At 33.7% G+C, this 26,837-nt stretch overlaps 2 protein-coding genes across 2 annotated transcripts; both read right to left on the bottom strand.

The window, feature by feature from the left end:
* On the bottom strand, positions 1 to 21,218 carry LOC110811470 (Core-2/I-branching beta-1,6-N-acetylglucosaminyltransferase family protein). The gene is made up of 4 exons (XM_088210219.1): positions 20,336 to 21,218; positions 10,644 to 10,719; positions 10,439 to 10,554; positions 1 to 574 (listed from the first exon to the last, which is right to left on the bottom strand). Exons 1-4 carry the CDS (start codon positions 20,880 to 20,882, stop codon positions 60 to 62), a joined length of 1,254 nt encoding a protein of 417 aa, XP_088066345.1. The 5' UTR covers positions 20,883 to 21,218; the 3' UTR covers positions 1 to 59.
* A 1,723-nt stretch (positions 21,219 to 22,941) lies between these two features.
* Positions 22,942 to 23,839, bottom strand: LOC110826207 (RING/U-box superfamily protein). The gene has a single exon (XM_022056808.2). The coding sequence runs from the start codon at positions 23,668 to 23,670 to the stop codon at positions 23,140 to 23,142; it is 531 nt and encodes a 176-aa protein (XP_021912500.2). The 5' UTR covers positions 23,671 to 23,839; the 3' UTR covers positions 22,942 to 23,139.
* Between the last annotated feature and the right edge of the window lie 2,998 nt (positions 23,840 to 26,837).

Here is a 26,837-nt window from a genome sequence, read left to right as displayed (position 1 = left end):
TTATCAGAAGGAGATAACAGGTAAAAAATGATTTGCAGGAGTAATGTACATTACAATAACTATTTACACTGTTTATATCTGAAACTTTCAGGATCCAGGAGTTTGATCATTAACCTCTGAAGCCTTTTTGTATTTACAGTTGGCTTAATAATATTTGGATTTCCATAAATTACACAAGGATCTTTACCCATAAAAGAATCCCCCAAACACCAAGCACCAGGTGCAATCCTGCCATTTGATCTCCGTAGAAGCTCCTTATCGATTTTTTCGAGAACTGGATCATCCTTTGCAAACTCACGGGCAAATGGAGCTCCACTTTCAACCATGTCATTGAAGTGCTCCAACTTGAGAGTCAATGGATGCTGCTTTGGAGGGTTGTCCCACCTTATATAATGCAAGTCATGGTTTATGGTAGTGTTCTGGTAGTCTTTGTGGTTGCAGATGACAGTGTGGAAGTAGCCTTCAGGGGATGACAGAAAATTTGTGTAGTACATGAGAAGTGTGCGGGGAAGATTATCCCATCCCCAAACACAAAACTCAAGGAATGACCTTGTCAAGACCACCCATTCAGATCCTGGAGACCAAAAAGACTGAAACACGTTGGAACAGAAGCATAACATGCAAATAAGAAAATCAAAAAAATAAATAAACAAATAAACTCTGAGCTAATACAATTTACTTCACTTCCAGAATATCAAATGTTTCTGTTGTTCCTAAAAAGGTGATGTCCACTGGGAACAAAAATGATGTTACCATACGGATGTGTCTGATTTAAAGGGATAAAAGGATAAATATATCTTATTTTTAATTGTATTGTCATTTGTACATAGCTCTAACATAGCATTGTTTTTGTATCATCAGGATTCTAGAACCTAAGATTAGTTAGATTAGGACTCTACATCTTGTATATAAATAAAATAGCATGTTCATGTGATGAATAGGATCATCCTATTCGCATCTGTTCATGTATTAGAACATATTATGTAAAAAAAATTTAAAATTTTTCCGTTAACCCACTGGTCTACTGTTAAAAAAAAAGTTCCACTCTGCGTCTGCACCTTCGGCGTCTCCCAACAGTGCACCTACGGCAGCTCTCAACAGTTCTATCTCTCAAACTCTCTCTCTTCAGACCAATAATAGTGCGTGTGCCCTTCTGGTCAAAACCTCTTCTATCTCTCTTCAGGCGCAATTTTTCTCCTCTGCCAGGCAAACTAGAATTGCAATTTTCCTCTCTCCTCAGGCGAAATTTCTCTCTTACATCACGATCGTTAATTTCTCTTCAGTTGCTGTCTCTTCCCTCGATCACAATTTTTTCTTCTCCTCTACCAGACTGTCAGTTTATCTCTACTGTCTCTGCCATTTTTAATCAAGCACAGGACTCCGTTCTCTCTCCTACAGAAACATTGATAGAGAAAAGCCTCTGTTATTTGTGTCTCTGTCCTCTCACTGCAGAACTACTGCCTTGGCTCTCTCTTTTTTTGAAATATCAGATAAGAAATGTTACTGCCTTGGCTCTCTCTTATTTTGTGATTCTTTCTCCTGCAGCACCAACAGCCTCAAACTCTCTCAATAAGTGATTCTCTCTCCTGCGAAGTAGCCCTTTCTGCCACTCTACCTAAAAGAAGGTCTGCTGATTTTTATATTTATTGTTATATATACTTTGATCCACACCACTTCCACTATTTATATGACAATAAATAATTTTTGTTATTTGCCTTTTGATCAATCTCCTCAAAAAAAAAAAAAAAAAACTTTTGATCAAACAACATGTCTCTCTTCTCCTTCCACTTAGGTGACTCTTGCCCCTCCTCTTTCCTTCAGCTTTCTCATGCTTTTTCTCATCCTCCTTTCGGTGTTTCCAACATTCACAACCATGTTAATCGATAACTTGATTTCACTAATTCTTTAGTTTGGAAATTCCTTTTCTTCCCGACTTTTCAAGGCTACAGTGTAAGTCTCCTCGAGAACAGACAATAGGTGCCAAATCCAGATTATGTTTTATAAAAGCAGATTGATACTCTAGTAGCTTCATGGATTCAAGCAACAGTCTCTCCTAACATCCTCCGAAGCCTTCTCAAACCCAATGACTCTCACACTGCCAGAGACGCTTGGCTTGCTATTGAAAGACTATTCCAAGATCAAGCTCCTGTTCGGCTTCTTCAACTAAAATCAGAATTTTATAGTACCTCTAAATCTGATCTGTCAATTGATGCATACCTTTAAAAGATGAAGATTCTGTTCGACTCCTTGGTATCTATTGGCGATAAGCTCTCTAAATGAGATTTGGTTTTTCAAATCCTAGATGTCTTCCCCTTGATATGAGAATGTTGTCATCAGTTTTAAGTTCCCAAAAATCGCTAGCCTCCTTTGTCGACCTTCGGACTGCACAATATCTCCAAGAGGTTCGACTTGCACAACAAAAAAAGCCTTCCTTGGCAGTGAATTCCCCTGCTTTTGTTGCCACAAACACTTCTTAATAATCGCATGCTCCCATGAATCAATCTTCTCAACCTCCATGAGGAAAGTTTACTTTTAGTTACAGGGAACATGGACGATCACATGGTAGAGTCACCACCAACCTATCCATCGGTCTCCTAATTCTCATCAACACTTTTCAAATTGAATTATTGGTCCAACTCCTCAAACACAACACTATAATCGCTTTTTACAAGTCTTCAATGCCAATTTTATTTGGGAAATAATTACACTGCCCGAGAATGTCCTTCACTGACGAGGTAAGTATACACACAACTCACGACCCAACCTAATCCAATGTAAAAGTTATTTGCTGCTCTTTAACTCTAGGAAACCCATGAAACTTCCTGGTTGCCTGATGCTGGGGCAGCCTCTCATATCAAAGCCACACCAGGTATTCTCAACTTTTCCTCTCTCAGAAATACCTCCAAAGTCATGTTTGGAGATAGTTTGGTCCATAATGTCCCTCATATTGGTTCTTCTGTCCTAAATTGTTCTGGTAAAAAATTTTACCTAAACAATGTTTTTGTTGTGCCATCTCTCACTACTAATCTCATCTTAGTTAAACGTTTCACTACAGATAACTCTTGTTCAATAGAATTTGATCCTTTTGGTTTTTGTGCTAAGAACCTAAAGATTCAGACACCTATTCTCAAATGCAATTAACCACGTGATTTATATTTTTTTCCATCATCAGCTTTGGTTTTTCCCTCTTCTGGTTATATATCCTACATTTCTCTTTCATCAAGTCTTAAGCTTTGGCATCATCATTTAGGACATTGCAATTCTTCGACGTTATCTAGACTTAAAAATGATTATGTAAATCCTTCATTAATTTCTGAATTTGATTCTTTTAATTGAGAGTCTTGTTTGAAAGGCAAAAGCACAAGGCTTCTCTTTCGCCAGCCATTTATTTATGTCACTGAGTTATTCTCAATAATACATTCATATGTTTGGACCTCTTTCATTTTCTAATTGTCAATATTATGTTTTATTCCTTAATGAATATTTTCGCTTCATACGAGCATTCCCCATGCAAAGAAAATCCCAGGTATATGGTACCTATTTCAGTTTCTATAATTATACATTCACCTAGTTTGGGTGCAAATTAAACAAACTCCAGTGGAAGGTGGTGGTGAATTTATCAACAGTAAATTTGAGACCTTTGCTCAAGACAATGACATGTACATCAAATCGTCACATCCTTCAACACCACAATAGAATGGTATGACTGAACATATGCATATAACGATTTGTTGATAAAGATTTTATACTAAATAGAATATTATATTATTTAGAGTTCTAATAGTATAATTATATCATATAATTAGAATTTAAATAAAATAAGAATAATTAGTGCATATATATCTTTTAAATGTAAACAAAACAATAAATAAAAAAATTAAAAGTTTACTTTCTCTAAAAACTTCATAGTATCAGAGCACCGGTAAAAAGCTGCAGCCGCACATTTGCAAACATCGGTAAAAACTGAAATTGCACATTCGCAGGCGTCGGTAAAAATTGAACCCGCACATTCGCAGGTGCCGGTAAAAGTTGAAGCTGCACATTCGCAGGCATCGGTATAAATTGAAACATCACATTCGCAGACATCGGTAAAAAGTGCAGCTGCACATCCGAAAGCGCCGGTAATAATATACAACCGTCAGTGAAAAGGTACAGTCGCACATCCGGAGACGCTGGTAAAAATTTAAACCGCACATTCAGAAACACTAGTAAAAAATTACAGCCGCACATCAATAGATGCAGGTAAAAAAGGCCACACCATTATCTTTTTCTGCACACGTTCAAAGATCTGTCTGAAAAGACGAGCCAAGCCGACTTTGAACCGTTTTAGAACGAAGCTTGAGTTGTTTTAGAGCCGAGTCTGAGTCGTTTTAGAACCGAGTTTAAGCCGTTTTAGAACTAAACCCAAGCTGTTTAGAGCCAAACCAAATTTAGTTCTATGTTTTTGGCTCTTTGGTGCAAATAGGAGGTCTATTTTTCATTACTAGGTATTTTTTCTTCTTAATTTTAGTATTCTAAAATGATAAAAGTAAAAAAAGTGAGTGTTACTAGTTTTAATAATCTTTCATTACAAATCAGTCCCGTAAAAGTTGATAGAACTAATTATCTTATTTGGTCGATATCTTATTTATTATTTATCAAATATAGAGGATTGCAAGATTACATTACTGCTGAGGTGAAGAAACCGGATGTTAATAGTTTATATCATAAATGAGATTCTGAGAGCTCATTGGTAATGTCATGGCTCATAAATTCCATGCAACTCTATATTGTCAGAACATATCTGTTGCTTAACACTGCCGAAAAAATATGAAATGCAACATATCTTACATATTCACATATGAGTAATGACGCCCAGATTTATGAACTCTAAAATAAAGTTCATAACACAAAATAAGGAGAGATGACTATTTTTCAATATTTTTCTGAACTAAATGGATTATGGCAGGAGTCAAATTACTATCAAGATTTTCAAGCAAAGTGCTATGCAAATACAGTCAAATTTCAGAAATTGATAGAAAAATAGCGAATTTATAGTTTTTTAACTGGTTTGAACACTGAATATGATCAAATGCGGGTCTAAGTGCTTCATTAGAACAAACTTATACTTATGTTCAACAAGAAAAGAGTAGAAGAAATGTCATGCTTCACATTGCACCAGTTGAAAAAGCTGGATTAGTTGCTCAGTCTGATCAATCCAGAGATATATACAAATGTGACTATTGTGGCAAGCCAAGACACATTAGGAAACTTGTTGGAAGTTGCATGGAAGATCAATTAAAGGTCAGGGAGGAAAAAGAGCTAGAACCACAAGAGCTCAAGCAAATTTTGTTGAAACTAGGGAAACACCCAGTTCATTATCCATTAGAGCTTTTTCCACATAAAAAATTCAATATCTGAAACGCCTTCTGAATCAACTTAACTTTCCATCAACTGTTGGCACATCAAATATGCGAAAATCAGGTATTGTTCATTCTATTTCTACTCCTGATAATTTGATCATAAACTCTAAAACTAATAGACATACGACAGACTCTTATAAAAAATCCTTAACTTATTTTTCTTGTACTGAAGGGGATAATGTCCGTATAGCAAATAGGTTATACACCCCCGTATCGGGAACAAGTTTCATTAATTATACTCCTACTATTACACTATCTTCAGTTTTACATGTGTCTAGTTTTTATGATAATCTTTTATCTATTAGTGTCATAACTAGAGATCTCAACTGTAAAATTGAATTTTTTCATAATCATCAAACCAGGAAGAGGATTGGCATTGGTAGACTGCAAGATGGCTCATATGTCTTGAATAGACATCTGAACTTAATTGGAAATCAAGCAACCATTAGAAATAAAGAAGTCAATATGGAGATACTACAATGGCACCGACGATTGGGACATCCTTCCTTTTTTATTTTAGAAAAATTATATCCTAAATTATTTAAAAAAACTTATATGAAATCTTTATTTTGTGATAAATGCAAACTTCTTAAACAAAAGATGAGCTCTTATCATTTAAGTAATAATAGAAGTATTGATCCTTTTAAAACTATTCACTCTGATGTGTGGAGACCTACTCAGAATACTCTATTTCCGGTCATAAATGATTTGTTACTTTTATTGACTGTTGTGCTATATTAATATGGAATCATCTATTAAAAGCAAAAAATGATATATTTTTACGTTTTCAATCTTTTTACAAAATGATATGTACACAGTTTGGTACTGAAGTTAAGATTCTGCGAACTGACAATGGTACAGAATATATGGATAGTGGGTTCCGTGCCTACTTGGAGTCAAATGGGATAATTCATCAAACAAATTGTGCCTACACTAGTGAACAAAATAGAGTTGCTGAAAGAAAAAACAGACACGTACTAAAGATATCTCAATCACTAATGTTCACCATGAATCTATCAAAGAGTTATTGGAGAGATGCAGCTCTCTCAGCTGTCTATCTTATCAATAGAATGTCTTTGTGGATCCTGAATTTTAAAAGTCATATAAAAGTTTTGCAAGGAAAAACTTCCTATATTGTTCCCCCAAAAGGATGTGTGTGCTTTATTCATGCTAGAAATGTGGGTAAACTAGAACCTAGAGCTCTTAAATGTGTATTTGTTGGATATTCTTCTACCCAAAAAGGCTATAAGTGTTATCATCCACCATTTAAAAAATATTTTATAACTATAAATGTTACCTTTAGATAGAATGAGCCTTACTTCAACTCAAACCCAACACCTCTTTAGGAGAAGAGTGAGAAGGAAGAAATGATACCTAATTGGGTATCGATTGAGAATCATATTCAATGGGAGAATTCTATTACAGAAAGTTTTAATCAAGAAAATAAATAGTGTTGGACATATAGATAAATTATACTTGAAAAGGTATTCAAGGATAGAGAAGTCTGAAAAAATTATTATGCAATCTGTTCTAGGTCAAGAATCTTCTTTGGTTCCATAAAATACTGGTAAATTATTTTTCTCTTATAATTTATCAAATAAACTTATTGCTATTAGAAAGGGAACGAGAACTTGCACTAAGCACCTTATATCTAACTTTGTTTCCTATGACTCTCTATCTCCCTCCTATAGAGATTTTTTCTTATCTGTTTCCTCTGTGTCTATTCCAAAGGATTGGAGAGAAGTTCTATGAGACTTCAAGTGGAAGAAAGTCATGATTGAAGAAATGAGAGTATTGACAAAGAATAAAACATAGGAACTTGTTTCACCTCCACAGGGAAAGAATATAATTGATTGCAAATGGGTGTTCACTATAGAACACAAAGCATACAGATCGATCGAAAGGCACAAAACTAGATTGGTGGCTAAAGGATCTACTCAAACTTATGGGATTGACTATCAGGAGACATTTGTACCTGTTGCGAAGATGAACACAATTAGGATACTTTTATTTTGTGCAGCTAACCCTAATTGGAATTTACAGCAGTTTGATGTAAAAAATGCATTCCTCAATGGAGACTTAGAAGAGGTGTATATGTAAATTCCAACCTGAATTTGAAGATGATAGAATACAATTTGTCAATTAAAAAAGATTTTATATGGATTGAAGCAGTTTCTAAGAGTATGGTTTGAACGGTTTAGAACAGTTATGATCTCTTTTGGATATCAACAAAGTAATGCGGATCATACCTTATTCATTAAACATTGTGAGGGTAAAATCACTTTTTTCATTATTTATGTGGATGATATTGTGGTGACTGAAAATGATACAAATGAGATGGCTCGGTTGAAGGAACTTCTTACTCAAGAGTTTGAAATAAAAGATTTAAAAACATTGCAATATTTCTTGAAGATTGAAGTTGTCAGATCTAATAAAGAGATTTTCATTTCTCAAATGAAATATATTCTAAACTTATTAGAAGATACTGATATGATGGGTAACAAATCGGCAGAATCACTTATTGAGGCAACCACAAATTGCAAGCAGGTAGTGGTACATCAACTGACTTGGGAAGATACCAGAGACTAGTTGAAAGACTCATTTATCTCTCATATACCAGACCCGATATAGCATATGCAGTTAGTCTTATGAGCTAGTACATGCATGATCCTCGTGAGACTAATTTACATGCTGTCTTCTGCATATTACGATACCTGAAGTCTACACCAGGAAAATGTCTGCTCTTTTCTAAGCATGATTACCTTAAAATAGAAACATTTGCAGATGCCAATTAGGTTGGTTCCCTAAATGATAGAAGATCAACTACAGATTACTACACACTTGTAAGAGGCAACTTAATCACATGGAAAAGTAAGAAACAAAATGTGGTTACTTGCTCCAATGCTGAGGCAAAATATAGAGCAATGTCCCAAGGAGAATGTGAAGTACTATGGTTGCAAAAGCTAATAAGGGAGTTAAAACTGCTTAAAAATGAGAAATTATCCATGTTTTGTGACAATAAAGCAACAACTAATATTGCTCATAATCCAGTTTAACATGATCGGACAAAACACATTGATATTGATCGACATTTCATAAAAAAGAAGATGGTTGGTGGCTCTCTATGCTTATATCATGTATCTTTTGACGATCAAGTGATTGATATTTTCACTAAAGGACTATACAACAAATCTCTTCAGAACCTGATTTGCAAATTAGGCATGTGTAATATCTTTGCGCCAACTTGAGGGAGAGTGTTGATAAGGATTTTATGTTAAGTAGAATATTATATTATTTAGAGTTCTAATAGTATAATTATATCCTATAATTAAAGTTCAAATAAAATAAAGATAACTAATCTATATATATCTTCTAAATGTAAACAAAACAAGAAATAAAAAAATTATAAGTTTACTTTCTCTAAAAACTTCACCATTGTCAATATGGTTTATACATTATTTTTCCGGCCTCCATGACTCCTATTTTCGGATAGAACCTCTCAAGATTGTTGCACATCTTATTGACAGACTACCTTCCTCTTCTATTCAGAATTTGAATATGTTTGAACTTCTTTATAACAAGTTGCCTAAATATGATCATTTGTGGGTATTTGGTTGTACATGTTATCCAAATCTATCTTCCAAATTAATAACAAATTGAGGCATTGCTCCACTAAATGTGATTCCATCGGATATTCAGACAATCACAAAAGTTATCTTTGCTTTCATGTTGAAATACAAAAGGTTACTACTTCTCATCATGTTGTTTTCTGTGAACACGATTTTTACTATGCTAAGTATTTGGTTTGCTCTGTCAACCTCATCATCAACTCCTCTCTTATTTCAACTCTCAAATCCAAGGTTTCCTCTATTACTAAGGCTAATCGTCATCTCCAGTCATCAACTCCAAGTTCGCCATCACAAGGTATATCCAATACAGAACCTCTTATTACCTATTTTCAAAAGAAAAATAATAATAATAATAATAAAACCTAAGACTCAGATTTCACCAGCCACCACCGTTGTTGTGCCCTTCAATGCTTCTGGACCTACTACTTCCGATCCTCCCATTCTCACTTCCATCCAGTGTTGACTCAAAGTGGCATAAGTCATCTTAAGCCCAAAATCAAGGATAGTTTTCTTGCTGCTACTGTTGTCTCCTCTCCTTTACCTGAAGAACCTAAGTCATATTCCTAGGCTGTTAAGTTCCTTCAATGAAGACAGGCTATGGCAATTGAACTACTCCTACCATGACTAAAATGAGAAGTAAAACTAGGAATTTAATAGAAAATGAACCAAGCACACATAAGAGCCGTATATAAAATCGAGGTACAAATTAAATGGGAATGAAATGAGAACTGAACCAAACATAGGATAGAAAGAATCGCAACTCTCGCAATAGAATAAAATATACAAAAACTGAAAGAGAGAGAGTACTGAGAGAACAAATGCGTTCCCGTCACTCTTAGCAAAAAAACAATTGCAAATCTCACAATAAAAATGATCAACTTAGTTCAACTGGAGGAGATTCCTTTTAAGTAGTACAAAATTATATTAACTAAAGACTCTCTAGGATTAAAAAAAATAAAACCTTAGAGAACAAAAAGAAATCTTGCATTAGAGTTGCATCAATCCCCAGCTACATTTATTGCTTTCCAAGAACTTAAACTGAAAACAACTCTAGAAAATTGCAGTTGCCTTTTTATGCTCTAATATTAAAATATCAATGCATGTCACATTAAGTGACCCATTAGTACTCCAAAACAAAAAATTTGAGAATTTCATACCCATATTGGCTAGCTACTTTTTTAATGCATGATGTCCAGTCTGCATAATCCTCATTTTTCAACTATTTACCATCCGAAATCCGTGAAGATGCAATATAAAGTACTAATAACTAGACTTTACACATTCAGTTTGCAAAATATCTACTGATTATACAACATTTCATATACAAGTGCAAAGAAACTAGGCTTCCAGTGGGGTTGAGAAGATTATCGACCAGAAACAGAAACCATAACAACATTAAAGCATTACCGATGAATAACTTGAAAGCAGCAGGCAAAGATCTTTTCTCCTTAGCCCAAAAGACACCAGATTTCTTTGGATGATACAGTCCTGGATCTATGATTATGGGCCTTGCTCTTTCATTCCTGAGAAGTACAGGGGAGTATTATATATAGACAAGCTATAACCAGCAGATACAGATGTTTTTACATTTCAAAACACATTAGACCCTTACTCTTTCCAACCAATACTGCTTGTGTGCTCCAGGAAATTCAGATCCTTCGGCAAGTATGAAAATATGTTGAGGATATCTGAAGCAAGAACCAAAAGATAGGATCAGCATAACTGATAAATCCCCACAAATCTTTGAAATATGCGTAGCAGAGAAAATGCCAAGTTAAATACTTATATAAATCATTTGGAAAGGCCAATAATGCAGACAATCTGCTAATTCACACTGAGGCAGAAGGTTCCTTCAAAATGATATGAACAAGGTGCAGTGAAATAAAACAAAAGAAAAACAAAATTGAATAGCCCCTCATTGTCAAAACCAATGATCTTAATCCAGTTACTGACCAGGTTTACACCTGCCGGACCCATAGAAAGAAGAGCAAGTGATGCAGGACAAGCGGCAATTAAACTAACTCGTCTCATGGATAGTCTAGAAATAGAGAAATTTTAGGTGAGAGACTGAAGAATAAAGATTGGCTGAAGGAAACTAAAGATCAAGGTGAAAAAAATATAATGAAAAATAGACTAAGCAAGATATGTTAATAAAACAATAACCAAAAGAACAAAGAGAGTGATAAAAGGACATAAAATCCTAACAAATAAATTCTTAATTCAATATTGTCTATTCTTCTTTTTCTTACCTACCTACTAGCCTTTATATAGAAACCTAAATACAACTAATAGGGAAATTATAAAAGAAATCTAAAAAATTCTAATTTCCATAATAGTTTAGATCTATATAAATACGAAATTAATGTATACAATGACTAAATAAACATAAATAACGGAACTTTTGGGAAAAAAAAACCAAATAGCAATAATCATTACAAAAAGATTCTTTAATTGAAAATTTGTCCCGAAAATAACTTCTTGTTCTGCAGAATTGTACCCAGTTGGAGAATATTCAGGCTCAAGTTTCGAAGTGATGAAACATCAAGATACTGTCAAGAGCTAAGACATTAGCTTCAACGACTTGGAGTTATAGATTTAGAGAAGAGAAAGAGATAGAGAGTTGAGAGAAATTTTGACTGATTTATCAATACATTCTAACAACATCAACCTTCTTGGGACAAAATAACAGCTCCAACTAACTTTGGCTTCCACTTGACAACATTTAAATACAATTGATCGCACCTCCTACTTCTTTATAGGGCTTTACACCTTTGGCAAACCTTCAGAGGATTATCTGTGCTAACAATACCCCTCCTTCCCCCCTCTCCCTGAACATTAACCTCGTCCTCAAGGTTGAACTCAAGAAATTGCTGCATCAAAAAGTCTGTCTTCCCACGTACAATCATCAATACCACTGGACCAGGATTTGCTCAACTTCTTTTTCATTCCAGAGAATTTTTTTGACTTGTAGAATCTTGTTCAGCAACACGAGCGCAGCTCCCTCAGAGTCTAACTGCGGCAGTCCTTGAAAATACAATTTTTTGCCTAAACATACTTCTTTAGTTGGGAAACATGAAAAACAGGTGAATTCAGGAAGTAACCGACAAACTCAGCCGGTATGCAACCTCTCCCACCTTGCCTACAAGCCTGAAATTTCAACAGAAATAATTCATGATGTTGAATTGCCATTCACTACAGCGCATGTCCGCATATTGCTTAGATATGTGTTGAGTCTTGAGCAATTGTTGCCGAATGTCTCGACTAATCTGCAGCCTTTCAAGTAAGAAATTCTGCACTACTTGTGAAGGAGTCTATGTAGTATCCAAATATTCAGATGGACTGTATCCATACAAGGCCTGAAAAGAAATCATCTTCAAGCTAGAGTGCTAAGTTCATCTCTAACACAGTATCTTAGACATTATTCTATAAAAAATGAAAAAACGCTATAAGTATGGAAATATAAGGATTTGAAAAGAACCAAACTTGATAAATGGTGGATTTACCCAAGGACAAAAAACCAGTGGGATGCAAATGGGTGTTTACAATCAAATATAAAGCAAATAAGATAATCAAGAGATACAAAATAAGATTGGTAACACAAGTATATACAAGAAGAAAGATGTCAGGAACTGAGCTAAAGTCGATCTAAGAGTCTAACCCTCATCCAAAAATTCAGTTAAATCTCGAAAAACTTACACAGTCTGATAATGATATACCTATAGCACTCTACAAAGGTACAAGAGAATACACTAAACATCTTTTGTATCATATCTCACAGTTTGTCTAATTTGATAAATGTTCATCAACCAATAAAAATTTTCTCACTAAAAAACTATCAATGATGGGATTGAAAACTTGTCCTTCATAGTGATTGAATTGAGTTCACGGTAGTCTACACAAAACCTCCATCTAGTACCTTTCTTCTTACCAAAAGTATTGGGGATACAAAAGATTATTGTTCGATCGAATGACCGAATCTTGTAACATTCTGGTCATCTGCTGCTCTATCTCATTTTTCTAGGGATAGGCATATTGACAGGATCTAACATTAACCAGTTGACTGTCTCCCTTTAATGGAATGGCATGACCAAAGGTCCAATTGGGCAGAAACCGTTTTGATTCCTAGTATACATCCTATAACTTTTCCAAGATAACCTTTGGTTGTGGGAACTGGCCCCTATTTTCTCATATTCTTCTCGATTACTGTAACAATCCCAGAATTCTAAAAGAAATAAATCATAAATTAAGGGTGAAAACGAAAAAATTAGTTAAGCTTTACATTTCTTATACAATAATTTAAAGTACCAAATAGTGCTACAGGAATTATTTTTTGAAAGAAATACAAAAAAATTAAAGCGATAAACGGAAAATAAATAAAACTGGCATCCTACTCGCAACCCTCTTGTGGGTCGGTCTCCGAATCCTGATTTTCTTGATATGAAATTGTTAATAAAGGAATGAATTACACTAAACCAGTAAAAATCTCACGCTATTCACCGACACAGAAATAAAGGTTGGTAGAAAAATCAAAACAACTAATGAAACTCTTAATTAAGCAAATTCATTTATCATAAGTAAAATCGTTTACCGTCTTCTTACCGTAACGAGATTTACAAATTATAGAGACAATAACATAACACATCTCATGATTTCATATGTAATTAGTTGGAACAACAATTTTCTCTTTTATCAGCCTGCTGGTATCCATGGGGATTCATAAGGATGTTCCCACAATGAATGAACCATTTCCTTTAACATTTCTAATTAACGGGTCGTCCCCATACCCCGTCCGGTATGAGGGTAAAACGAGCCGTCTCCATACCCCGTCCGATATGAACGCTAAATTACCAAGTCTCGATACCTCATCCAGTATGAGGCAACATTCACGGTAGGGTTCCTTATATACCCGATCCATCCATCATCTCCCAAAATATCCAATAAGGCTGTCGTTTCATCCATTCACTTAATCACATAATGTCCGTTTACCTTTAATCTCTAGTTTCTCAATTCAACCGTAATCACATAAAACCAACAATACATGTATTCAAAACTATAAAATCGATCAATCAGATACTATAATGTATTCAAACTGTAAAATCAATCAACAAAATCAACAGTAAATAATTTTCGATTTTGACTCCATTAATGACATGTAATTAATTATGGATATTTTTTTAAATTGTACAAAATACTACATTATTTATAATTAAAAATCAATTTCATAACAGAGAATAGGGTGAGTGATTTTTAATCAAATTGATGTTCAAAAAACTAAACTTGTTGACTGCGCCTACTGGCGGTCCTCGGGTTCTCTAAATTTTTCTTCGGGAATTAAAACGCGCTATAAATACCTACAAATATCCTCAAAACCCAAAATCGATGTCAAGACCTCTTTTTGGCCAATTCCAGAATTTCAGCACAGCGGCTCCACCGGTGACAGCGGCGGTTTGCCTCAGATCGGCTGTTTTCGACCGGTTTTGCATCATTCCTGTGAGAAAACATGTTAAGCGATCTCGGTTGGTTAAAAAAAATAAAAAACTGAAACTCACTGGCGGTTGGGTTCTCCGGTGCGACGGCTCCGCCGGCTCACCTTTGCAGTTGGGTGTTTTTACTTCAGTCAACCTGTAGAGAAAAAAACAGTGGTTGTAATGGTGAAAGAATTACGTAGAACGAGAATCAGGAAGGGTCTCATCGGAGGTATTTTTTTAAATTTCCTGCAGCGTCACCGCGGGTACCCCCGGACTTTACCTGTGGTTTCCGATCAATCCGCCGGTTTTTTTGCTCCAATTCGGCCTTGAGAGTGTTTAAAATTGAATTTCGAGCAAATGAAGAAATTTTTACTTCTTTTGGCAGTCGAAAGTGGCTCCGGCACGGCGGCAGGTGGCGGCAGCTCTCCTTCCCGTCGGCTGGGTCTTCTTCTCCGACAAGGGTGTCTGGCGAATAGGGTTAGGATTTGGTGTGAAAATGGTTATTTATATCCATTCCCTTTTAATTTGGGTCATCCATCGCGTTTGATCTGAACCGTCCAATCGCGATTAAATAGGAAGTGAATCTGGGTCATTCATCGCAATCTGATTTGGGTCGTTCGATCGCATTTAAATAGGAAGTGGATCTGAACTGTTGATCGCGTTTAAATCTAACCGTCCGATTGTGTTTGGGAAGGGAATGCATCCAGGCCGTCCGTGCGCGCGGGAGCGAATCTGGGTCATTCGATTGCGGGCATGCGGATCGCCCACGTGACCTCTCGCGTGGCACCGCGTCAGCATCCCTTACCACGCAGCGCGTTCTAGTTCGTCGAGGCTACTGACTGAGCGTCCTACGTGGTACATTTCTAAATTGCGTTTTGACCCCCAGTTTTCGATTTTTCTTTCAAAAATACCCTCGAAACCTAAATTTCTACCTTTTTTTCCCAAAAATATTTTTAATTTCATCTTTCACCTATTTTCCTTCATTTTTCCATTAAATTAAAATTAAAAAATTAAAAAATTATATTTATAAATTAATTTAAATTACATTAAAATTAATTTGGATATTATAGTTACTATTAGCTACTCTGATTCTCATTACATAAAAAATAACTTTTTCATGACAACTTCATCTATCGACAACCTCAACAATCTTTGGGTCCTTATTGCCATGTTCAACAGTACCTCCATGTCTTTGTATCTAAATATAACTATGGACTTCACGAAGTCAAAAACTGAAGGACTATATTTTTTCATCTAGTCAACCTCCAGGATCATACCATATCTCCCTCCAACTCTATCACCCCAAAATTGTACCTGAACTTATACTGATGCATAATTCCTTCACTTCCAAACACTCTTCTCTGCTAGTCATTCTCTTACCATTTACCACCGTCACACAATTTGTTGCTTACAATTCGTCTTTGAAAATGTTTGCAGCATCCACGTCTATAAATGAGAGTGAGCTTCTACTGTCAAGTAAAATGATACTCGGCCCCCATTGTTCCTATAATCTTTAAAGTTCCTCCAGTTGTCACCTCTTCTATGGCTTGCAGAGATGTTCTTGTGCCCTCCTCTCCTTCAACTTTTTCCTCCTCCTCCTCATCATCAACTTCACCAACCTCCTTTGTCTCCTCCACAGCCATCACCATTCTGGTGCAGCATTGATGGCCAAGGTAATCTTTGTCTCTACACTTGGGACACAAATTGGCCGCCTTTTTAGCCTCAATCTCTTTTTGATTGGTCTTAGGAAGGCAACTTGTGACTCTTGAAAGGGGATAAAATATTAAGGAATATCTCTTGTGAAAAGAGAAGTTTGATTGTATTTACCTACAAGGAGATTCATTTTGACCCTAACCACTCTTTGCGTAGTAATACTATTTTCCTCTTTCGGCTAATTACCATGCAAGTGGGCTACAAATATTTGATCCAGATCCCGAAGGAATTGTAAATCAAGCTATGACATAGACCAATAACAAAGTAAACATGTCAGGGAAATATGGTTTGTTTTTTATTGTAATCACTAATCTTTTTCCTTATGATGAAGGTCCAAATTCGAGAATGAATCTTTTTGAAAAAGGGGTGGATGATGTGATCCTAAATAGCCTATAATTAGTTCCAAAGATGCAATCTTGTATCAATGAGGAATGCTCAGAATAGGAAAGTAATTTCATTCTTGAACTCTTTCCTAATTGATTATTTAAAGAGATGGGCCAAGTTTGTCCAAGCCAGAAGACTTAAAGCCCAAGTAAGATTAATGGGCTTGAGGAATCAAAAAGAAATGCCAAGCTTTGGGCCCAACTCGAGGAGGCCTCAAGGACCGGTTACATTTTGTCTCGAAAGAATACTGGTTAACTCTGCAATAAGTTCCTTCAAACCTTCGAAATAATTCTTCTACGAATAGATCTCAGTCTTGATTGTCATTCTTCGCATGCAAACCTTTTAATCAAACATCACCCACTTCTCCAAGATAGAGATAAGCAATCTCATGTTGGAAAAAATTTCAATATATGAGCACACATATGTGATTTAATGTGTATCGTTTTAATTGGTGTTCTAATAAAGTTGATAATTAACTTTAAGATATTAAATTGTCATAGATTTAATGTATAGAGACCAAATTGTTATTTCTAATTTGATTATGAGACAAATTAGAAATAATGAAAGCATGTGCCTTTTCATATGTGTTTTTAAAGAATTATGGTTCTCAAAAACTGTCAAGAGATTTTTTTCTTTTTTCAACAGAAAAACTTATAAACTCTAAGATTATTTTAAATTGTAATAATCAAACCCTAATCATCAAGAACAATCATTTCCACAATGGATCAAGGTATGTTTTCACTATTTTTTTTTTTTTTTTTTGTTCTCATTTAATTGAATGTAGGGTGAGTTTCTATTCTAAAGATTTATTTAATTCAACATTTCAATCATCTATTAGTTAGGAACTCCATGAAATACACCTTCTAATCTATCCCAAAGGATTTACTTCTTCAAAAATAAGAATTCTAATCCTAAGCAATAAACTGTTATAGAAGTTCCTTGCTCTTCCATCATCACCACTCCTCAAGCCTCTCGCACTTTTGGCATAGGCAGAAGTCCTTTATCAGAAGGAATAGTAGATGGTCAGGGACTTACCGATGCATTAAAGTCGGACAGTCATGTTTTACCCCATAGAAGCTCCACGATCTGGTCAAATTGTTGGTGCATCTGTCTTTGCAACTCATACATTTCTAATATGAAATCAGACAGCCTCCAATCAACCTCTTTTACAGATTCATCAATCTGTTGAATGCGTTGATCCACAGCTATGGTTTTTCCCTTGTTTCTGGTCATTGTTACCACAGCAGCTTGTGTTTCCATGGAGTCTCTGCTCTGTCCCAATTTGTCTAGAGCTTTGGACATTGCCTCCAACAAGTTTGTAGCAAAAGTTATAAAGGAGAGATAAAGATAGAGATGAGGATTCGAGAGAGAATTAGATTGATTTATCAATGAGTACAGTCTTACATGCCTAGGTTCTGTCAACATCAAACTTTTTATACATTTCTGTTAACAGAACAACAACTCCAACTTACTTTGGCTCCCGCTTGACAACAGTCAACTATAATTAATCACACTCCTATTTCTCTATAGAGCTTAATGCTCTGGTAAACCTTCAAAGGTTTCTTGTGCTAATAGATAGGAATGGCTCAAACAGACTCTTTATAATCTTCAAAAAAATGGAGGCTTCTGATAATATTTATAGAAGAATTGAAAGCTAACCAGAATAAAACATTCCTTAGATCATAAAACTAGTGAAGCAAAACGAAATCATCCAAAAATATTTCTGTAATGTAGTCATCATGGATGAGAACTACTTCAATAGCAATAAGAAGTAAAACAAGATCATTGAAAGAAGGATTGTCAATATCATTACTATAAGCAGAAATAACTTCAACAAGAGCCAAAACCTATTGAGCTGCCACTAGTAATTCAGAAGGAACTTTAAACTTTGACTCTTCTAGTTTATGAGAAAACTTAGTTGAACATTTTACCTCATTTTTATGTTCTTATAGAGTATCCCATAGTTCTTTATTTCTTGCAAATAGGTCGAATACACCTCAAACTCGTCCAACAACGAATACTATAAATGCAACAACTATATAAATAATTTTAGCATGCATAGCCTCTTCAAAACATTAAATAAGTACAAGCTTGATTTTGTGGAAACGTATCTATGGAAGAATTAGAAGAATGGATATAATTTTATGACACAATACACCACTATTTATGCACAATCTTACTCGCAGAGAAGGAAACCCTAGGAAAATAAGTAGGCTGATTAAATAAGCCTATTATAGGAAAAAACTATCTTTACAAATAGGAAACAAATAATACAATTAGTACAATTAACTACAGTTTCCAACAATATTAATACTCCCTATGCATCCACAAGGATCAAAAACTTAGTACAACACATTATGACTAAACAGCTAGATTACGTGATAAATTACAAACCATAAGTTTGTATGGTTCCACACCAAGTTGTTACCTTCAATTTTATTTTTTCTAAAGCCAGTTATCAAATTCAATATCATCAAAGTAAAATAAAAAACATGTAGAACAAACTGAGAAATCTTAGAAACGAGTCTATATGGAAGGAAAATCAGTTTGTACAAGTTTGAACCAAACTGGTTAGACCAAACCCGGTTGAATAAGGGGTGAATCAACCAAGAAACAGTAGCAAAAAAGTTAAAGCCCACTCGTTTTCATGGGCACTTGATTACCATTCATGGTTCTCTGGTAATCGTTCAGCATCGACCTTCAGGGATTCCAGGTTGGCGGCTAGTGCTACTCATTTCAGCCAGGAAAACAAAGATCTAGGGCTACACAGTTTGGGAGACTAAAAGCAAGTGACATGGTTTCTGGTGGTCTAAGTCAACAGTTCCTGGGGCTAGTCAGTGCTGTCTGAACATAATGGTTGTGGTGTTGCTAACTACTCTTGGTGTATGGTGATAAATCGAAAGATTTCATGGTTGTTTGGCTGTTCGGTTTTTCTTTATTCTTTTTGTTAGGATTTCTTTTAGCTAGATGCGATGGAAGAATCTACAGTTCTTTTATGTAGTGTAAGAATGGTAGAAAGTAGAGATAGAAGTTGAATTCTAAAACCAACTAATGCTGAATAAGTGATAATTAAACTAACTTGTCTGTCGACTAGTTTAGAAATAGAGGAAACTTAGGTTAGAAACCCAAATTAAATAGAGGCCAAATGAAATCAAAGATCAACGTCCATAAATATAGGGAGAAATAGACTGAAAGGATATAGGTTTGAAAAACAAAAATCAAATAAACGAAATGAGAAAAAACAAAGAATAAAATCCTAAGAACATGTTTTTAATTCATCATCATTTATTCTTTCTTTCCCTTTTAGTTACTAGCCATTATATAGACAGTGATTGCAACTAATAAAGAAAATCAAAAAAAGAAAATCGAAAAGAATCTAATTCCTATAGTACTTAATATCTATATAAATAGAAAACTAAAATAATACCTAAATAAATCTAAACAATCTAAATAACTTCTCTTAATTGAAAAATTTGTCAATTCCTCTTTTCTCCCAACCATCTTATGCACCACAAATTCAAGACAATCTTTCAGGCCCAATAATAAAATAAAATAGATTAGTGGTGTCTGAGAATTGATGAAGTTTTAATGTAACAAATGCAATCATAAATAATGCAATAAATGCAATCTCTCTAGGTACTTCAGTAATTGATACAGTGTTCAGTAAACTAATAATTGAACCCCTCATTACGGAGAAGAGAAAAAGAAAATCAAAACTAAAGCAGAAATTTAGAATTACCGTCTTGAGACATAAGAGGATAATCCGAGGCACTGAGATTAATAAACCAATCCCAGTCCTCGGCTTGCTTCAACAGGATGGCGATCGCGTGAAGTGTGCTGGCAACTGTTGTTGGACCCTTATAGGTGATCAAATCCGCCTTACCAATCACCATCACATTTCCAAATCCACCAATCGCGTTCTCCAGTTTTGCATACTTCGCAAGCTCGAGTCTCTCCGCATCAGGCGCTTCTAGATCGAGATGCAGCACATAGTAATTCCTCGGATGATAAACCGCTTGAAGAAGCCGTTTTACACGTGTCCCTTCTCCCCTCGTGCCGGATATCAGATAAGCGAATTTCGGCAGCCGAGGGAGCTCCGACGGCTCGGCGAGACTCTGGTATGAATCAGCGATTTTCGGTCTGTTAAAAGAAAATCCGGTTGTTGAAGAAGGTTTACTGAGACTCAAAATAACTGTGAGAAGAAGCAAGAGAGAGAAAATGGCGATGGTCAAAACTGGCATCAGCCATAACCGATTGACAGAATACGATTGATGAGCTCGTTTCATTTGAAATTCTTTACTGGTGAAGATATTCAGGACAGAGAAGAGAAATTTTAGGGTTTAGCTTTAAACTGGTGGAGAGGTAGATAGTTTGGTTTCGGTGAAAGGTTTTTGTCGGCTCGAAGTTTACTGTTGAAGTTTGTTCGTTGGAGAGGGAAGTATAATTTGAAATGCAAGTTGTGATCCAATGCGACGCGGCCAAGTTTGTACGGTGGTACTGATCCTGGTCTTTCTTGTACCGGGTGAGGCTAATCGGGTAATCCACGACCGTCGATGGGCTCGTACTTGGTGATCTAACGGTTAATTTGTATCTGAACTTATGTCTCGAGGTGATGGCCCCACCTTGATTCTCCCATATCCACAAAAGTAATTGTCAATATATTTTTGAATTTAAATGTGTCTTATACGAACTTAAATTATGAAATTTAATTATTAATTTGCATTTAAAGTTAGAATTATATTATTAAAAAGTAAATATAAAGTGATATTCAATAAAAAAAAGTTTTAATATAAGAAAATTTTGTTTTAAAAAAATTTACCATGAAGAGATTGTTAATATTTATTTTGTTTAAAATTTAATCTTAAAAATATTTTTGTTGCAATTAAATCATAAAAGTTTCGATTTTTATTTTGTCTACAAGGCGAAGAGGAAATAAAAAAAAAATTTGACACAAATAAATAAAAAAACTCTACATCTCAATGAACCAACCTCAAAAAATATTAAAGAAATTAAAATATAATAATCGCTTCAACTCATATGAGGTACTCGAAAATTAAGGTAAACTAATATGAGCATTATGAGTCTATATTATCAGTTGATATAGGTAGATATTATTTTATAATAAATGTGAGTTACCTAAATATCTTAATTACTGTTAATAATATAATAAATCTGAACGATAAAACTATATTAAAACTAGTATAGATAAAATAACTATAGAAGAGTTTAATGAGATAAAATGAATCAACTTCAATAATTAATCTCTTAATACATATCTTATGAGTGAACTTGAATCTCAAATGATATCACAACACCAAATATTATGCCATACATAAATCTAGTTACACATCTTCCATAATTGTTTTTAATCAAGCTACATAAAGTAACGTCTTCTAGATCACCTGAGCAAATCCATCAGTATTCAACTTATACCGATCACTAAGAAAAGGTTGTCAATCATTTAAGAGGTGCATTGTAATCTCATATCCACTGTCATGAAGAATAAGTTTTATAGTTTCATCGTTAGAAGAAACATGTCGACCTACCCAGGAATACTTAGTAATATAATCTTTAAAATTTAAGTTTGTTTCTATATTATCTATACAATTATGTAAATTTATTTACTTTAAATGAGTCGAACTCTTTTAAACAGATTATTCAAAATTTAAAAAATATTAGAATAATATAATTTATTTAAATAAATATATGTCATTGTATTACTCTAAATCACTAAATTTTTATTATTTATGAGAATCTACATATGTTTCTCTATAAAAAAAAGTTGTGAGACCTTCCGGGAATAAAGATTTTCTCATGTCACTTCTATCAGAACATATGTATGAATTTATTAAGTATTTTGTGAAGTCTCTTGTTGATGAAACGATGAGTAATTTTCATGTTTAATATTGACCGAAAGAGAACTATGGTTATATTTATGTTGATGGATGATTCCCTATTAGCAAATTCAACCTTTTGTATTATATATATACATGCTTTATTTACTTCACTAAATTGTAAAATATATTGTTCGCATGACTGTTCACCTGCCTTTTTAACTTTTGTTGGTACAAAAACATTTTCAATTATTAATTCTTTAATTAAACAAAATAAAAAATTATAAAATATTGTTTTAATATTAAAAATATATTTTATTTACATTGTAATTATTATACATCATTAAATTTTTTTAATATAAATTTAAAACTAAACTCCTAATTAATTAATAATCAGAAAATAACCTGTAACTACTCTGGTTTCACTCCATGGCTTTGGTCATCGACTCCACAAAAGCTACAATGGTTCCTCGAATTTCTTCTTGAACAGGGAAAGAGAAGACGACGAACATGGCCATCAAAATTAGCCCTACTTCATTTCATTTCAACTGTTGAAGATTAAAGAATAGAACTATTGACGATTCAAATTACTCTTAAAACCTGTACTGAACTTTCCATTCGATTGAAGGAAAATTTCACAGATCTTATAATACTAGCTTCAGATTCACCTCAAAACAATTCAAGGCAAGAATGACGAAGAAATCAAAATTCAAACCAGAGCAGAGGCATCCGGCAAACCTTGTTGCAGATCATCCTCTCTACCAGACGGCAAATTGCGGGGACGAGTCGGCCGTTTCACGGCGACAGTAGCCCGACAAATCGGGCAATTGGCGTGACAATTAAGCCACAGATCGATGCAAGAAGCGTGAAACGAGTGCTTACACGCGCTCAACTGTTTAACCTCCTCTCCATCGGCAAACGCCGATAAGCAAACAGGGCAGTCGCTGCCGATTTCCTTAACGTGCGCCTCTTTCTGGTACTTCAAACCAGAAGCCGCCTCCGGATTGGCATGATTGGCGGCGGAGGATACATCGTCGGAGCTCCGGTGACGTCGGCGGGAAGAGTAGGGAGGACAGGGAAGGGCGAAATAGAAAGCGTAGACCAAGGCGGGGATGGTGATGACGGCGATGAGAGCGAGAATGAACTCGAGTGGAGATAAATCGATGCTTCGAGGAGGAGCAGGGAATGGTGGTGGTGGCTGGACAACAGTAATCACTGTGGTTGTGTTATTATCCATCATTTAATTTTTTTTTAATTTCAGAAAGAAACCAGTATATACATACATATATACACATATATTGGTTATTTCATATTTGGGCTTCGAAGAATGGATAAGAGATCTGTTAGAAGAAGACGGTGATGGTGATCGAAGGTGATGAAAGCGGTGGGTCTATGTTTTTTTTTTTTTTTTTAATAAAAATAATAATAATAAAAAATGGTGTGAAATTTTTTAGATCAATAATTGAAGGGAAATATATAATTTATATATGTATATGTATATATATATATGAGGTTAGAGACAAAACTGAGTTACAGTCGCGGGGCACTGGTCATTCAGTGAGTCATAAAAAAAAAATATTCCCAAGCAAATGCTGATTGGAAAGTGAATTTTTGGTGAATTATTAATTTAATTTAATTTAATTTTTAAATTAATTTATAATCACAATATTAAAATTTTTATTATGAATTTATTTAAATATCCACGTAAGTATAACAAAAGATATAAAAATCTATAATAACTATTTCTTCAAAATTATTTTGAATTTTTAGCCTTAAATTGTAAATTATATATTTTATATTTATTTAATCCAAGAAAAGATATATATATTTTTTAATATTTTACATCTTAAAATAATTTTTTAAAAAAATAGAAAAAATATTTACTTAAAATTCAATATAGTACTCTATAATTTAAATTACGTTTTTAATTTTATGTTAATTAATTAAGACAAGAGGATTTTTACTATTTTAGCCTCAATAATTAATTTTGAAATAATTTTATAAGTTTATATACAAATATATATATATATATAAAATGGATTAAATTATTATATAGTCTGTAATTCAAGGACTTAATTAATACTTTATCATAAACTTTCTTAATTTTCAATGACTTTTGGACCTAATAAAATCAACTGAGGCCTTAATTTTATTTCAGTTGTAAGTTACAATTAATTGCATTATATTCTTGTAGGGATTGAATACTTACATTGAAGTAATATAAAATTTCCGACTTTTCCTGCTTTTAATTTCACGTCTTTATCATGCTAATACCTTTCACCACCTTTATGATTATTTTATATATAAAGTTAATTAGTTATATATATATATATAATTATAATTCACCTCTAAAATTTATTATATCAAAGAGAAAATACTATTTTTATAAATTACTATAAAAATTATTACACGTATTACCCCTTATCCATTTCTATTGTTAATTTTTAAATTACCTCAAAATATATTATTATAGAAAAAAAAAACTCTCACGTATACAATTCACTATTTTATTTTTCGGCATTTTCTATATTTAAGTCAAAGATTCTCAATTAGTTGAATTTTTTTATAATTTATTTTTTCTTGAGAAAAATGAGTACCAATTCAACTTAATAACTAAGATTTTTTAATTCAATTTTTTAAAAATATAAATACAATAAATTCATCAACCAAATATATTTTGTCTTATAAAGTTAGAGCATTTACATGCTTTTAAAAAAAAAAAATCTAAAAGGTAAATAATACAATTTGATAGTGTTATAATATTTTTTTTTTCAAAATACTTGATCTTGAAAATACTAAAAATCACAAATAAACATGATATTATATTAAGTAAAGTAGGATTAACATGATATTATTAGCTTTATTTCATCTGACATCTCTATATCAGTATCACGCATGTGGATAAGTTTGATAGGCTTACTCGAGAAGCTGACGGGGATATGATTTATTGAGACATTTACAGGGAGTTTTGATGGGTCATGATGAGAGGAGTGCATACTGTGTTTCTCACTAAGGAACACAAGCCCGGTGTGAAGGTTTAAAACCATTTCTTTATGCCCACTTAATCCCCACTTCTCACTTTGAGAAGATCGTTACGGATAAAGCCCTAGCACTCTTTGTCATTAAACATGATCTTCCATTCAATATGGGTGCGATTACTTTTAACTTCTACTATAGTTGGTGTTAATATATTTGACCAAAAGTGTTTATTTCGTAAGAATACTTAACTAAAAACGTCATTTCACAATTGTTAAAGAGGATAAGAGGAACATGTTGGTGCACATGCACGAAATAAAAGAGGGAGAGCCACTAAACAAAATGAGGTGGATAAGTCGGTCTCACCTCCCTTATAAGTAATCTCTCTCTCACACATTCAAGTTTTACACATTAAGTTCAATGTATCATTTAAGTTATGGGAATGCTTACTTTTATAATCATCACAAAGAGTGTACAACTTTTAATAATTTTCATTTATGATGTTTAATTTACTTTCTTATATTTCATTTTACTTTTATTTCTTAATGTTTGCTTTATTTTATTTCTGTCTTTGCTTTAGTTTCATTTATTAGTATTTTTATTTTATATTATTTTATTTTATTTTTCATTCTAAAAAAAATTCATGCTTTTGTAATATATCTTGATCTTTACTTTTTTTCTTCAGTTTTATTTTATGACTTTTTTATCTTAACTATGCTAGTATTTTTTTTCTGCTTATATTTTCATTGCTATTACGATAAAAATATGATGATTTTATATCCTCTTACACAATGTTGTGTTGTTATAGCGTGCGATCACTTGTTGTACGACAAACTTTCTTTGACTTTTGCTGCAGCACCTCACTGTAGTGCCTATGTTTTGGATTTTTCGTCTACTCACTATAGTGTGGAGTTTCTGAGCTGTAGTGGATTCATATGACTTTTGAACCTTGTTTTCATCCTTTTTCACTTTTTTTGCACCTTAAAGCATAGTGTTTATTGTTTACACTTAAAATATAAAAAATAAACCAAGATGAATAATAAGTTAAAATTAGAAATGCACAGAATTATGGATGAAATTGTAGAACTTACATTCCTTACTATGTACCATGAGAAAAGCACCACTCTGACAATTTGTTTACCAACTTGATGGAAGTAAGGCCAATTGTAATTATTTCATGCTAAGTATGTTGCTAACTCTTTTAAAAACAATAAAGAAAAAAAAACCCTATTAAATTACATGAGAAAATGTTAGTTAAATCCTATTAATAAAAAAACATAAACAAGAAGTACAAACCTATTTAAGTTATAAACCCATATTGATAACTGAAGAATAAGGGTTAATATCTTGTTTGAAATTCAATCAATAAGTTGCTAGAGATCATTTAACATGAATGATTATGGTACATGAGCTACCATTTAAGTTTATTGA

Source organism: Carica papaya, chromosome 8 (genome assembly GCF_054855325.1).
Source record: "Carica papaya isolate Zhongbai chromosome 8, ASM5485532v1, whole genome shotgun sequence".
Taxonomy (NCBI): Eukaryota; Viridiplantae; Streptophyta; class Magnoliopsida; order Brassicales; family Caricaceae; genus Carica; species Carica papaya.
Note: the sequence above shows the minus strand (reverse complement) of the source record. Positions and strands in the feature narration are given on the sequence as shown.

Excerpts from the sequence above, each read along its gene's own strand:
- LOC110811470 (XM_088210219.1), bottom strand. The coding sequence starts at position 20,882 with ATGAAACGAGCTCATCAATCGTATTCTGTCAATCGGTTATGGCTGATG. Across the intron at positions 10,720-20,335 it reads TCCTCTTATGTCTCAAGACG|ATATCCTCAACATATTTTCA; the intron begins GTAATTCTAAAT and ends TTCTTGCTTCAG. Across the intron at positions 575-10,438 it reads TGCTTTCAAGTTATTCATCG|GATCTGAATGGGTGGTCTTG; the intron begins GTAATGCTTTAA and ends TTTGGTCTCCAG.
- LOC110826207 (XM_022056808.2), bottom strand. The coding sequence starts at position 23,670 with ATGATGGATAATAACACAACCACAGTGATTACTGTTGTCCAGCCACCA.